Below are 13,775 nucleotides of genomic sequence, written 5' to 3'. Positions count from 1 at the left end.
CTTTCTGAAGACAACCAGATAATCTACCCTGGTACATTTATTGCCAATTTAAGTAATGTTGAATCAGTGATTGATTCCTCTCAACCTAAAGAAAAGGTCTGTGACGATTTACCATCACATTTGCAGGACCTCTTTGCAAGGTCAACGGTGCATCTAAAAACAAAGGAAGTATATGCTTTAAAGAAATTTTTAATCAAATACGCTGAGGTATTTGCGAAATCAGACACAGATCTTGGACGCACATCAATAGTAAAACACACTATCGACACGCAAGATGCTAGACCTTTGAAGGAACCCCCTAGACGTGTTCCCTATCACTTGGAGAGTGAAATAAACAAGCAAATAGATGAAATGCTGAATAAAAACATAATAGAAAAGTCAGCAAGTCCCTGGGCTTCAGGAGTGGTTCTGGCAAAGAAAAAAGATGGATCATTGCGTTTCTGTGTGGACTACAGGCGATTAAATGCCACCACTGTCAAAGATGCCTATCCACTGCCTAGAATTGATGACTCTTTAGACAGTCTTTCAGGTTCAAAGTGGTTTTCAACCCTTGATTTGTGTTCAGGTTACTGGCAGGTTAAAATGGATGACTCTGACAAACTGAAAACTGCCTTTGCAACAAAGAGGGGTTTATTTCACTTTAACGTAATGCCATTTGGTCTTTGCAACGCCCCAGCAACCTTTGAAAGGCTGATGGAGACAGTATTGAGCGGTTTGCAATGGCAGATATGTTTAGTTTACCTTGATGACATTATTGTTATTGGGAAAACATTTGAAAACATGTTAGACAACCTCAAACAAGTATTTGATAGGTTATTGTCATCAAATTTAAAACTAAAGGCGAAGAAATGTCATCTGTTTCACAAAACTGTACAGTTCCTTGGTCATGTAGTTTCTGAAAACGGGATCAGTACAGACCCATCTAAGATTTCAGCGGTAGAAGATTGGTCAATCCCCGTAAACCTTACTGAGGTAAAAAGTTTTTTAGGGCTGTGTAGCTATTACAGACGTTTCATACCAAACTTTGCTACAATAGCAAAACCCCTGAATAGACTGACGGAAAAGGGAACAAAATTTGTGTGGACCAAACCATGTCAAGATTCGTTTGATTCATTACGACGAGCACTCATCTCAGCACCAGTTCTTGCGCATACTGATTTTTCAAAACCATTTATACTGGACACAGATGCGAGTGATGTGGCAATTGGAGCAGTTCTTTCCCAGGTACACAATGGTATGGAGAGGGTAATTGCATACGCTAGTCGAACATTGTCAAAAGCAGAACGCAAGTACTGCGTCACAAGGAAGGAACTTTTAGCTGTCGTCTACTTTACCAAATATTACAAACACTATCTGTATGGTAAAGAATTTCTAGTGAGAACAGATCACAGCTCTCTAAAATGGCTATTGAACTGCAAAAATCCGGAGGGTCAACTTGCCAGATGGTTTGAAAGTCTGAGTAATTTTCAAATTATCATTGAACATAGAGCGGGTACCAAGCATAAAAATGCAGACGCACTTAGCAGAATACCCTGTAGAAAAACGTGTTGCGCTGAAGAAAAGAGTATGGTGAGTTCTATTTCATGCCCACCATCTAAAGATGGTGTTGATGGTGATGATTCGTTGAAGGACAAACAAGCAGTTGACACTGATATAGCTCAGGTGTCAAAGTGGGTTGCTTCGGGCATAAAACCAAACTCTGAAGAGCTATCTAGCTATAGTCAATTTGTTAAAGGCATTTGCGCACATTGGGATGCTCTTGAGATTAGAGATGATGTTTTGTTTAGAAAGAAAACTTGCAAAAATGGGAAAGTTTTGTATCAGGCTGTGTTGCCATACAGTGAGCGCCGAACTGTGCTTAGTCAATTTCATGACGAACGAACTTCTGCTCATTTAGGTTTTAGAAAAACTTTAGAAAAGGTGAAATTAAAATTTTACTGGCCTGGATTGCAGAAAGACGTGAAACAGTACATTGCTGGTTGTGAGAAATGCCAACGACGCAAGGCACCAACAACGAATAAGAAGGCGCCAATGCAAGTTGTCACTTGCGGTACCCCCTTAGAACGTATCGCTACAGATATATTGGGTGAACTTCCAATGTCAAACAAAGGTAACCGATATATACTAGTTGTATCGGATTACTTTACAAAATGGACGGAAAGTTTTCCAATGGCGAATATGGAGGCAGCAACTGTTGCTCAAATAATTGTGGAAGAAGTCATTACAAGATATGGGACACCCAGTGTGATCCATTCTGATCAGGGCGTTCAATTCGAAAGCCAATTGTTTTCAGAAATGTGCAGATTATTTAACATCAAGAAAACTCATACAACCCCTTACCACCCTCAATCGGATGGTATGGTTGAGAGATTTAATAAAACTCTTGCCAATATGTTATCTGCATATGTTGATGAACATCACAGTGACTGGGACGATCACCTTCCATACGTAATAATGGCCTACAGATCAGCTGTCCACGAAACTACATGCACGACACCAAACATGATGATGTTAGGTCGAGAAGTTGCTACACCTCTTGATATTGTTTATGAGATGCCATCATCCATGAAAAGAATTCCTCAAAACAGATGGGTTTGGGAACTGCAGGAAAAACTAGAAGAGGCCCATACCATCGTGAGAAAATTGATGAACGACAATATACAAAGGCAGAAATGGTACCACGACAGGAAACTCAATTGGCAATCATTTAATAAAGGCGATAAAGTTTATGTGTATTTTCCAAGGCGAAAAGCAGGAACATTGCCTAAGTTCTTTTCTTACTGGCAGGGTCCCTTTGAGGTGATTGAAAAATGTTCAAACGTAACATACAAAGTCAATTGTGGTGCCAGAGGAACACATCAGGTCATACATACTGATCGAATCCGACCAGTTGTGAAACAAATTTTGAGAGGTGAGCAAGATAAAGAAGTTACCTCTAATAAGCAGGAAGCAGCCGTTTCCAATCAGATTGACGACAAGAAACGTGACAGTGACATGACAACAAATAAAAGACGTACGAAACGACCAGCCTATCTTGATGACTACTGTTCATTTTAGTTCTATTTTTTGTAGATCATGCCTAAAGTTAAGCTAACTCTCAGGGAAGAGTCTACAATGAAATGACCATTGTACTTCTGTTCAGACAGATTTCCCCAGGCACACCAAAGTGACTAAAACAGTTTTGACTATTAATAAAGATCACGAATGTTTAGTAGGAGGCACAATCACTGTTATCATATCAGTATTTAATAAATGTTTTCAATGACACTTATGTTTTATTTTGGAATGCGAGGACGCATATTTTTTTCGAAGGCGTGGGTAATGTAATGATTTTACTTCCGGATTGAAATGTATCCTGTGTTTAACCAATCATTTGCCTCCATTTTTGACCAATCAGTGATAATCAGTATACCCAATAGAAATGATGCATGATTAGACCAATCAGTGAGAACTTGCAGGGTATATATACAGCCACCCTATCATTCTTAGTCAGTCTTCTGCCGGTGAACGACTCGAACGGTCTTCTGGTGAATCTCTTCGGTTAGAGTTCTACAGAACAGGGATTTGAGCTGTGTCGGAAAGCAACAGAATTGTTAGCTAGACCACTCAGTTCTTAACCTTGTTTCTGTAGCTTGTGTCTTGGTGACTTCATAGTGTCTTTGTGACTTAATAAGTGTCTTGGTGACTTTCAGCTGACCGGGTATTATATTTCTATAGTGATTTGATAGGTGGCTGTCGTTGACTGTGGTAGCAAACAGAATTGTTTGTTTAAATCCATAGTCTACAGCTAGTTGGTTATAGAGTGATTTTGTATCTTGATTCTTTGATTGTATTTCTAATCATATAGCCCAAATAGGCCCGAGGAAAATATTATACAAGTATACAATCCGGATTGATTTTAGGTAACCGGATTTGGTTTGGTTTTCTAGCATACATTGTTTATGTTCCGTAGCATCGTCTGCTGACGAGAAATCGACAACGTAAGTGTTGCTTTTAATTCTTACTTGATTCTTAGGAAGGAAACCTAAGCGAACTCACGAATTATAAACTGATTATTTTATTTGTAACTTGAAAAACCGTTACACATGCATTAAATCCTTCATTAACTGTATCATTGCTCTAAATGCATGAGGAGAATTCTATTCAATAATGCATATACAGCCTACTCCGGATATATTGAAATTCAGGGGACCATGCAAATTATTTCAATATATCTGTATTTCAATATAAGCGAAATTGACTGGTGTGAAGCCGCCATTTTTGAAAGTACAATCCCGATGTAAGCATAGAAAACCAAACCCAAACAAATTATTTCGTCATCATTTATCTATTAAAGTGAACAGATAACATAAAATATTAGTCCTTCAAAGTTTGATTAAAATTATATCCTTAACTTTTGTAAGTTTCAATTTGTTACTATCTTAAGGTATCCGATACATAATTCGATCGGCTAACTTCGGCTTATGTCGTACAAGATCGTAAAACTAAACATAACATGTAAATCTTCTCAAATTTACAAAAACACATTATATAAATTATATTCAATAAATATTAAAAGAAATGAATTGAATATTAAATAAACAAAATTTAAAAAAATAAAGGTAACGCGTACGAGAATTCTCGAGATTGTCAACTTCCGTAATGGCGCCTGTAAACAGAAGACGGAACAAACTCGGGCAGTTCAAAAGTCAGCTGAGAATCAAGGCAAGGGATAGCGAAAAAGCGAGCAACAATGTGATCGAGGAACACAATTATACATCTGCACATATGTGTTTAGGTTTTAACGGGTGTAATGTGTGTTGTCCCGGGCTAAATAAGTTGAATGCGGCGAGGAAAATCAGTACGAATGATCTGATATTGAAAGGTCGACGTATTGTAGAATTTAGGGTTCTCATTGAAGGTCTTTCGAACTGTGCGAAATGTTTGTGTGGTCCTTTATATCTATCTCTACAAACTGTGAAAGCAGAAATGAAAGTGGGGCTTGCGGGATATTTATATGTACAGTGTACATACTGCGGTAATGTGAACAGAGTACCTTATGGGAAAAAACAGAAGAAGGTGACAGGCCAGCGAGGAATGCCCAGCTTCTGTGTAAATACAAAGCTCGGTGCAGGTAGTTATTGTTACTCATTCCTATAAAGAATAATCAAGTCTCTTTTGAATTTTTCCTTTGCAACTGTATATAACACTATCTTATGCAAGCATGTATTATCTGATAAATTTATGTTTTTTTAAAGCAATGATTGATTCAGTTGGTGGTCCACAGAGAATGAACAATTTTCTTGCAACACTCAATCTACCAACAGTTAATAATAAAAATCTGAAAGTTATGGAACGCAGAGCTGGTGAGATGATTGAGAAATTTGCAGATGAGAATATGGCAAATGAAAGTCAAAAAGCATTCAGAGATGAAATGAGGTGTGTGTATTTGTAAACATGTTGTTATTACCAAAGAAACATACTTTAAAAAAGTGTTTTGTGTTCCTAAAATTATTTTTCTTTCATTTTTTTTTATTGTAATCTATAACATGTTTGTCAAATTTCAGAGAAGTTGCAGCACAGGAGATGGATTCAAATGCAGATTCTTTTGATAAAGAACTTGGTGTGGCAATAATTGAAGATGAATTTAAAGGGTAAATATTTGAAGTTTAAGCATATAATGCTTGATTATAAAAGTTAATATTCTCTAAAAATCAAATTTAATTTTCAAAACTGATATCTTGTTTGTTTGTAGAGATCCATCACTAATTGAAAAATGTAATTCAGGAGCATTTGATCTACTGACTGAGAGGTAAATAAATCAATGAACTGTTTAAACTGATTTTCTATAATCAAGAAATAGATGAACCTATATGAGTTGTAAACATGCTTTCAGTAATAGCTCATCCCCTCAACCTCCTGCCAAAACCATGCCAGTAGAGAAACATGTTGGTGTTTTAAACAGACCGGCATCCACCAAAATAAAAAAGAAAATTATATTCCCCTCAAAGGCCCGATCAGGAATGACTGTAGCAGCTGATCATGCCTGGCAAAAGAGAGGTTATGACAGCTTAACAGGTATTTTTTTCAAACTATTCCAACATTTTTATGATGCTAATGTAGATCTAGTCTGTAACAATAACATGTATGTATTTGCAATAGGACACACCTTCCTGATAAGTAAAAGGAACAAAGTATTAAAGACAGTCATCAAGCATCGCTCCTGTGCAACCTGTAAATGGTGGAAAAGAAATAGGCCAGGTCAGAGAATAAGGTCTCATAGATGTGTTTGGAACCACAACGGAAGTGCTAGAATGATGGAGAGTGAGGCTGGACTGCTTGCATTGAAAGAAATGTCAAGTCAAGGTACGCCAGTTGAGATTATTGAAGGGGATGGGGATAACACTCTGATTGCCCGTCTAAAGAGTCAGTGTGGTCTGTCAGTTGTGAAAAGACTGGACAAAAATCATTGTGTCAAAAATATTATAAAAACTTTGTACGATCTTCGAAATTCTAAAGTAGTGAAAATATCCAATCAGATAATACAGCATTTGTCAAAGTGCATTAAATACATATTTTCAAAGAATCAAGGTGATAAAGAAGGAATGCGAGAAAATTTGGTAGCTTTGGTTCCACATCAGTTTGGTGATCACAGCAAATGTCACGGGAGATTTTGTGGGTATAAACGCAAACCTAACGAAACTTATGTTCATAGGAGTTTGCCATATAAGGTACCATTGCAGGATCCATTATTACGCCAGAGCCTCGATGACATTTTTGCTCCAATCATTGCCAAAAGTGCCTCATATATAGAATTAGGGTCAAGCCAGGCATGTGAGCATGCCAATAGAGAAACATGTCTGAGAGTTCCAAAACATCTCCATTATGGGGAAAGTGAGAGCTTAGACTTCAGAGTTAAAGCGACTGCAGCGTTTATTAATGAGGGTAGAAAGTATTTGTCAGAGGTAAAATGAATGTTCAATTCTTTCTGCTCTGTTTGTTGATATTTCCTGTGGTACAAGTTGGAATTTTGGCAGGTCTGTTCTGTTCTGCTGTTGATATTTCTTTTGGCATTAGTTGAAATTTTGACATTGTTTAATTTGCTTTGTTTTGCCTTTCTGTGTTCACTTGTTCAGACCCTGCAGATTTAGTATGTTGAGGCATTGATATTATAGACTCTCTTTATTACATCAACATGTTTACAATGATATACAGTGAATATTAATTCTCAAGTAATAAATTTTTGATTTGACATTGTGATGATGTTACAATTGTTTGCATTATTGTTAAAATGACACTATGACTCAAAGACAGAAAACTCAGAATATGTTGGAAAATAAAATAATTATATTTAATTCTTTAGAGATCCTAAATGTTTAAAATTTAATTCCATGAAATGTTGTGAACTCATGCATTTTCTTATTGTAACTTTCAGACATTTGTCAGCAATGGCCTATCTCCTGGACACTTCTGTGATTCGTATGCAGAAAAGATGGATGCTGACAGAATGAAGAGAAAGGATCGGGCCAGATTACCAGAGAGCAAAAGAAGAAGACTATTTTTGAAGGAAGAGAGGTCTACCTCGAAGGGAGGAAATGAAGCAATTGAAGGATTGTCTTATCAATCTGGTTTGTCATTTGACAGTTACAGACATTTTTTCACAATTATTTCAGTATGGACAAGTTTGTATATTATTTATACCATATCTGTTTTAGAAATTGGACTTTCTGTGAAAGAAGAGGATATAGAAAAAATTCCAGATCCTGTGCCAAAGCCCAGCTTTTCCTCCTCTTCAAATTTGAAAAACTGCTCAGCACCCAGTGTTGTTATTTTAGATCTGGAAACCACTGGCCTGAGTAAATATTTTTTTCTCAAATATTTAAAAAAAAAGAAAAGAAAAAAAAGCAAAGCTATACAACCAAATACAAATAGACTATTATCAGTATTTGCATCTATATATTTTCAGTTCAGCATGGCATTATGCCCCACATCACTCAGATAGCTGCTGTGAACAGCAATACCAAGGAGCAGTTCTCAAGATATGTGGCTCCAGACCTGCCTATTACACCAATGGCTGAAAAAGTCACCAACATTACCTGGAGTGGTGGAGTTCTTTGTTACCGTGGTGAGCCCGTTGATTTTGTGAGAATAAAGACTGCACTTGTGGATTTCTTGGAGTGGTTGGAGAAATTTTCCACCGTAGTGATTGTAGCACACAATGGCCGAACATTTGATTTTCGAGTATTATGCAACGCATTTCGTAGCTGTGGTTTGCAAGATAGATTTTGCTCTAAAGTCTCAGCATTTTGTGATTCACTTACTCTCTTCAGACAGAAATTCCCAAAACTTGAAAAGTATAAGCAAGAATTTCTAGCACAGCATTTCTGTGGTCATACTTACAATGCACATAATGCTCTTGATGATGTCATCATGCTAGATGAAATCATGCAAGCTGCACTTCTCTCTGTTTCAGACTTTAAAAAACATTCTTATAATACAGAATGCCAATTTCTTCAGGAAGAATTCAATTCTTGTAAGTCTAAAAACATCACTTCCCTTCGCCCTCTTATCGGAGAAAAAATCATGAAATCCTGCACAACAGAAAATATTGCTGGATCTGGACTAAATTTGGGACACCTAAGACTTATATTCAAGAGAAGTGGTGAAGATGGACTAATAGATGTGTTTTCTATGAAAAATAGTTTAGGGAAACCAAGAGTTACATCAGACAAAAAAGTGTTAGGAGAATGTATTCCAAAACTGTGTGCATATTTTAGCAAATGAATTTTATTAATCGGTGTTTTTAATCCAAGTTTGAAATTTGTGTGTCTGTTTACAAGTACATGAACTGTGGAGACAAATATTTCTATTATTTATCAGCAAGAAAAAAAAAATAAGTGAAATACATTCATTGTATTGACAATATCTTGACCAAACTTTCGAAAAAACTTTTTTTGTCAAAAAGTTGCCCATGGGTTATCTCTCTTTGTGAGTTGTCGTCCATGATGACCTATTTATTCTTAACTACTATAGCAGCCTTGTTGATTAAACACAAAAAATATTATAGCTTCCAGATATGTAACAGAAATAAAAATTATTCAAAACGACCAAAAATGTTATTTTTTCGTATGTCCTAAATTATGGCTTTTTTGCATAATTTTACTTGCTGAAATTTTAAATGTGGGAAAAAAATTGTATTTTTGAAGTATTTACATGTATTTGATAAAATACACAAGATAATTAATTTTAGTTCTTATGTTTTTTATTATTTTTTGTTATAAAATTAATTAAAAGTAGCCGATTTTGAATTTTCGAAAAAGTTCAGAGTTATCTCCCCTTATGAGTTATCACCCTTGTTGACCTACTTTTTGTATACCCCACAGGGTGGTCATCAATATCCAATAAAAAATTCATATGCTTTCCAGGCATCAAATTTTATTGAATTATGGATCGGATACCTTAAACCTCATCATAATCTCCGATCGCATTAAAACTTTTACGTTTTAGAGAAAAATCACCAGACTCAAACGCTTAAAATACTACTGAACGCTGCTTGTATATCATCGTAAGTGTACTCGCGATAATCTCAAACCTCTTGGCTATTCGAATTTAGGATTTGTCCTTTTATCAATAGCCATAACTAGTTCGTATTTTGTGTCCGAAGATAAGGTTTTCTTTTCCGTGAGCTTTCCATATTACATCTAGCCTCAATACACCCGTATACTTAAAAACAAACAATTCAACAGTGAATGAATTTTACTTTTTAAAAGAGGAATAAAAACACACATGATGAGAACTTAACAATTCACACTTGTGTATATCAACCGGTCAGTCTGGCATAATTACTGTCACCAACCGTGAGGACAGCCGTCAGGGAGTACTTCAACATGTTCAATATAACCGTTATAAAAACAACTAATTATCACCTATGTACGAAAGCCGAGAAGGATCATTCGAGATTCGAGATTCAAAATACGAGATTCGAAATACGAGATTCGAGATTCGAAATTCGAGATTCAATATCTAAATTAACCAATCAAATCATGGATCTGAAACCTGTATCCTAGCAACATCAAACTGTTCTAAATAAAGATCATTCGTACATGCTCTTTCCTACAAATAAATGTCTTTTTAGCTCTTAATAAATGCTATGTTCACTTCTCCCTACCTAACTAAATAATTATGTGTATTTACTTTTACACAGAATATCTAAGTAGACTAGTAATAATGCAGTGTGCTTCGCGGATCAAAGTGATTTTGTTTGCCCTGGTGCATTTCCACCTGATGCGTTTGAACCCTAGGGTATTTTACCACCAGTAATAGTTTAAAACCCGGGTTTATTCACCCCTTTTGTGTAAAAATGCGGTTATGGTAGAGAACTTCATAAGCGTAGCTAATTTTTTCTGTAGGGGGTCCTAGGCCAATTTTAAAAAATTTTACTATGTAAATTTAATAAGCTCCAATTTTCCCGAGGAGGGGGTCAAGATCCCCTGACCCCCTCCTTTCTAGATCCCCGCATGAAGATTAGTACATGTATCTAAATAATCTAAATATAAATAACCTGTCCCGTTTCACTCATAAATATAAGCATTACTTATCGTTTTAATGTATGCATACAGTGATACACTAGTACTATGATTATAAACAAATCATTGAGATATTATCACATTATACGGAATTATTAATAAATACAATTTTTTTTCCTTTTCCTCAGTAAACAACTTATTATGAGTCTTACTTTTGGAATTGTTTTCAATATAGAAGGATACCTACTCTTAAAGGTAGGGATGATAGGGTGCCAATTTGTTCACATTACCGATTTCTTGTGCAGAGAACAGTAATATTTTTAAAAATTTGATTGTGCATGAATATTTCAAAATTAATTGTTGTACATGTATTTTGTTATAATTCATTCATTGATATATCAATAAGAAAGATTAAAAGCATATGTTTCACAGCCAAGTTAAGTTTCTCTGTAGTTTCCTACCCCCCCCCCCCCCCCCCCCCCCCCGCACCAAAATTGACAATAATAACATATGAGTCATACAAATGTTTACTTTTTTTGTAAGTAAATCTCTAAGGATGTAAATAAGCACTGCAAACAAAGATATGTGTATTTAATATACTACTACATTACACTTAGCCAGATCAAATGTAATCAGGATGAAGCTACAAGGGGTGAGTGGTGCAAATTTACCAATTTGTCGCCATACATACAGAACACCAAATAAAGAAACTGTGAGTGGTGTGTGGAATGCATAAAAGATGGCGGCAAATTATCTCAAATAATCAGTGCAAAAACCAACAAATAGACTGTTATTTGTTACATATCCTGCAAAAACATTGATAAAAAATGTTATCGTCCCATAACATAGCCGATTATGTTAATGTGTACATATGGTCAACGTACATGTTATTCTAATATACAAGAAGGCGGACGTATCAGGCGGGGATCCAGAAAATTAAATTTCAAAAATGATCGGTTGAATTACATTTATTTTAAATGCTTTGAAAATTGTTTTAAACTATCGCACGGGTCAAAATGCGTGATAGAAGCTATGTACAGTGTAATTTGAAACTTTCATTTTATATCAATATGTAGTATTACCTATTATAACAAATGAGAGTAAAGCACAACTGCCACAAGCAATACATGTCCTTTACCGGCACCACCTCCCTCCCCATAAAAAAATGAAACAATTGTCGTTTTATTTGCTAAAATGTGTGTGGTTCAAGATTTTTCTAAAGGACATACCCGATTAGAATTGAAAAAGAGTCGTACGTTTAAAACTAATTTTTTTTAGATTCATTTGGTTATATTTTGGTCCATTTGGGTAAATAGATGCACCAGCGCAGCTCTTATTTATATATAATCAGGCCATAAATTCAAAATATTTTCAAAAATTAATAGCTTTAAATCCAGTGGATGAAAAAAAGGAAAGCAAGTCGAACTCGATGAGTGCTAATACCTGTGTTGAATGAATGGTACAGTAGGATATGCGCAAAAAAGTCCCGTCTACTCTTTCCTACCCTATATTTATTGGAATATTAAATCCGATTATAAGAGTCAAATTAAAAATCAAGTACGGATATGTACCTGTTTATCAAAAGTAAAACTACTCATAATTTATCTACAGTGCATCGTTATGGAGCTACACAAAAAGTTTTATATTAATTTGCCGAGCCAAATAAAAAAACCCTGGAAAACGAAGAGAAAACAAAGTGGGGACAGAATAATTGGCAAACTAATTAGGACTTTATAGCCCCCCCCCCCCCCTCTTGAAATGTATATACTGAAAACAGATTATTGGAGTACAACATCCGCACACAATTTAAAGAAAATTTCATGGTTTTTTTTTATCATTTTCGCTAGCTAATGTAAGACATCACAAATACCCCCAAACCCCCTCACGGAAAAGGAAATGCTAGGTGATGAGAGAGAGAGAGAGAGAGAGAGAGAGAGAGAGAGAGAGAGAGTCGATGTAAATCACAGGTGCGCTAACACCTTGCTTGTTGGTCTGCCCTATCCTAGCTACCTCCTCTCTTTTCTCCTTTTAGAGGCTTAATTATTGTCTATATATGCTTGTAACAAATCAAATCAATTTCAAATTCTAAATCAAAACTGAATTTGACACTACAAAACTCTCTCTGTGTCTGTCTGTCTGTCTGTCTGTCTCTCTCTCTCTCATCACCTAGCATTTCCTTTTCCGTGAGGGGGTTTGGGGTATTTGTGATGTCTTACATTAGCTAGCGAAAATGATAAAAAAAAAAACCCTCTCTCTCTCTCTCTCTCTCTCTCTCTCTCTCTCTCTCTCTCTCTCTCTCTCTCTCTCTCTCTCTCTCTCATATATCGACAATGGCATTGCCATACCCTACAATACACTATTCTTATCTGGATTTTTGTCTTTGAGGTTGTAAATCATTATATCTTCTATGGTTTAAAACTTTATCATAACCTATATTTTGACATGTCGATTATTTAATTGAGTTTCGTTTCATAGCTAAAACATTTAGATTAAACAGATCTTTCTTCGCGAGCCGATTTTTACACAGTTGGGGCGAATACACTTCGGGTTAAAATTGTTCGGGGGGAAATACATACAGGGCAAACAAAACCACTTAGATTCGCAAAGCCAACAGTGTTATTTCTAATTTAATTGTTTATACTGTGTGGGGTTAATTCATCAATGTTAATTTAACCATGTTATAACAACTATATAAGAGCTATTAAGACATTTATTTGTAGGAAAGAGCATGTACGAATGATCTTTATTTAGAACAGTTTGATGTTGCTAGGATACAGGTTTCAGATCCATGATTTGATTGGTTAATTTAGATATTGAATCTCGAATTTCGAATCTCGAATCTCGTATTTCGAATCTCGTATTTTGAATCTCGAATCTCGAATGATCCTTCTCGGCTTTCGTACCTATGGGAACCGATCAGTGGCTTCAATATAAGCGATATTTCAAAATAGCCGATTTCATTATATCCGTTAAATCAATGCAAAGAATATGAGAGGCAAACACTGGGGATTAATTTTTATTTCAAAATAAGCAGAATTTCAAAATAAGCGATTTCAATATAAGTGGAGTAAGCTGTACATGTAAATATCTAAACTTGAAATGCACACAGAAGTTAAAAGTGTCAATTGACTGGTCTTATCCCCCTCTGAAAAAATGAACTCTCTCTCTCTCTCTCTCTCGCTCTCTCGTGATTTATCAGGAAAAACAAACAATGGCTAACAACAAATATTTGCGATTACATGAGCTTCATAAGACTATTTCATTCTATGC

General features: G+C 35.6%; 2 protein-coding genes across 2 annotated transcripts in view; both read left to right on the top strand.

Moving 5' to 3' along the window:
• The window catches only part of LOC117682278 (E3 ubiquitin-protein ligase TRIM45-like), a 178,374-nt gene that overhangs the window by 22,617 nt on the left and 141,982 nt on the right, over positions 1 to 13,775 (top strand). The gene's annotated exons all lie outside the window — the stretch shown is intronic.
• On the top strand, positions 4,429 to 9,436 carry LOC105330772 (uncharacterized). Its single transcript, XM_066082642.1, has 9 exons — positions 4,429 to 5,113; positions 5,238 to 5,418; positions 5,547 to 5,633; positions 5,735 to 5,791; positions 5,876 to 6,057; positions 6,142 to 6,345; positions 7,415 to 7,607; positions 7,695 to 7,835; positions 7,946 to 9,436. Exons 1-7 carry the CDS (start codon positions 4,642 to 4,644, stop codon positions 7,453 to 7,455), a joined length of 1,224 nt encoding a protein of 407 aa, XP_065938714.1. The 5' UTR covers positions 4,429 to 4,641; the 3' UTR covers positions 7,456 to 7,607; positions 7,695 to 7,835; positions 7,946 to 9,436.

This window comes from Magallana gigas, chromosome 4 (assembly GCF_963853765.1).
Source record: "Magallana gigas chromosome 4, xbMagGiga1.1, whole genome shotgun sequence".
Taxonomy (NCBI): Eukaryota; Metazoa; Mollusca; class Bivalvia; order Ostreida; family Ostreidae; genus Magallana; species Magallana gigas.
Note: the sequence above shows the minus strand (reverse complement) of the source record. Positions and strands in the feature narration are given on the sequence as shown.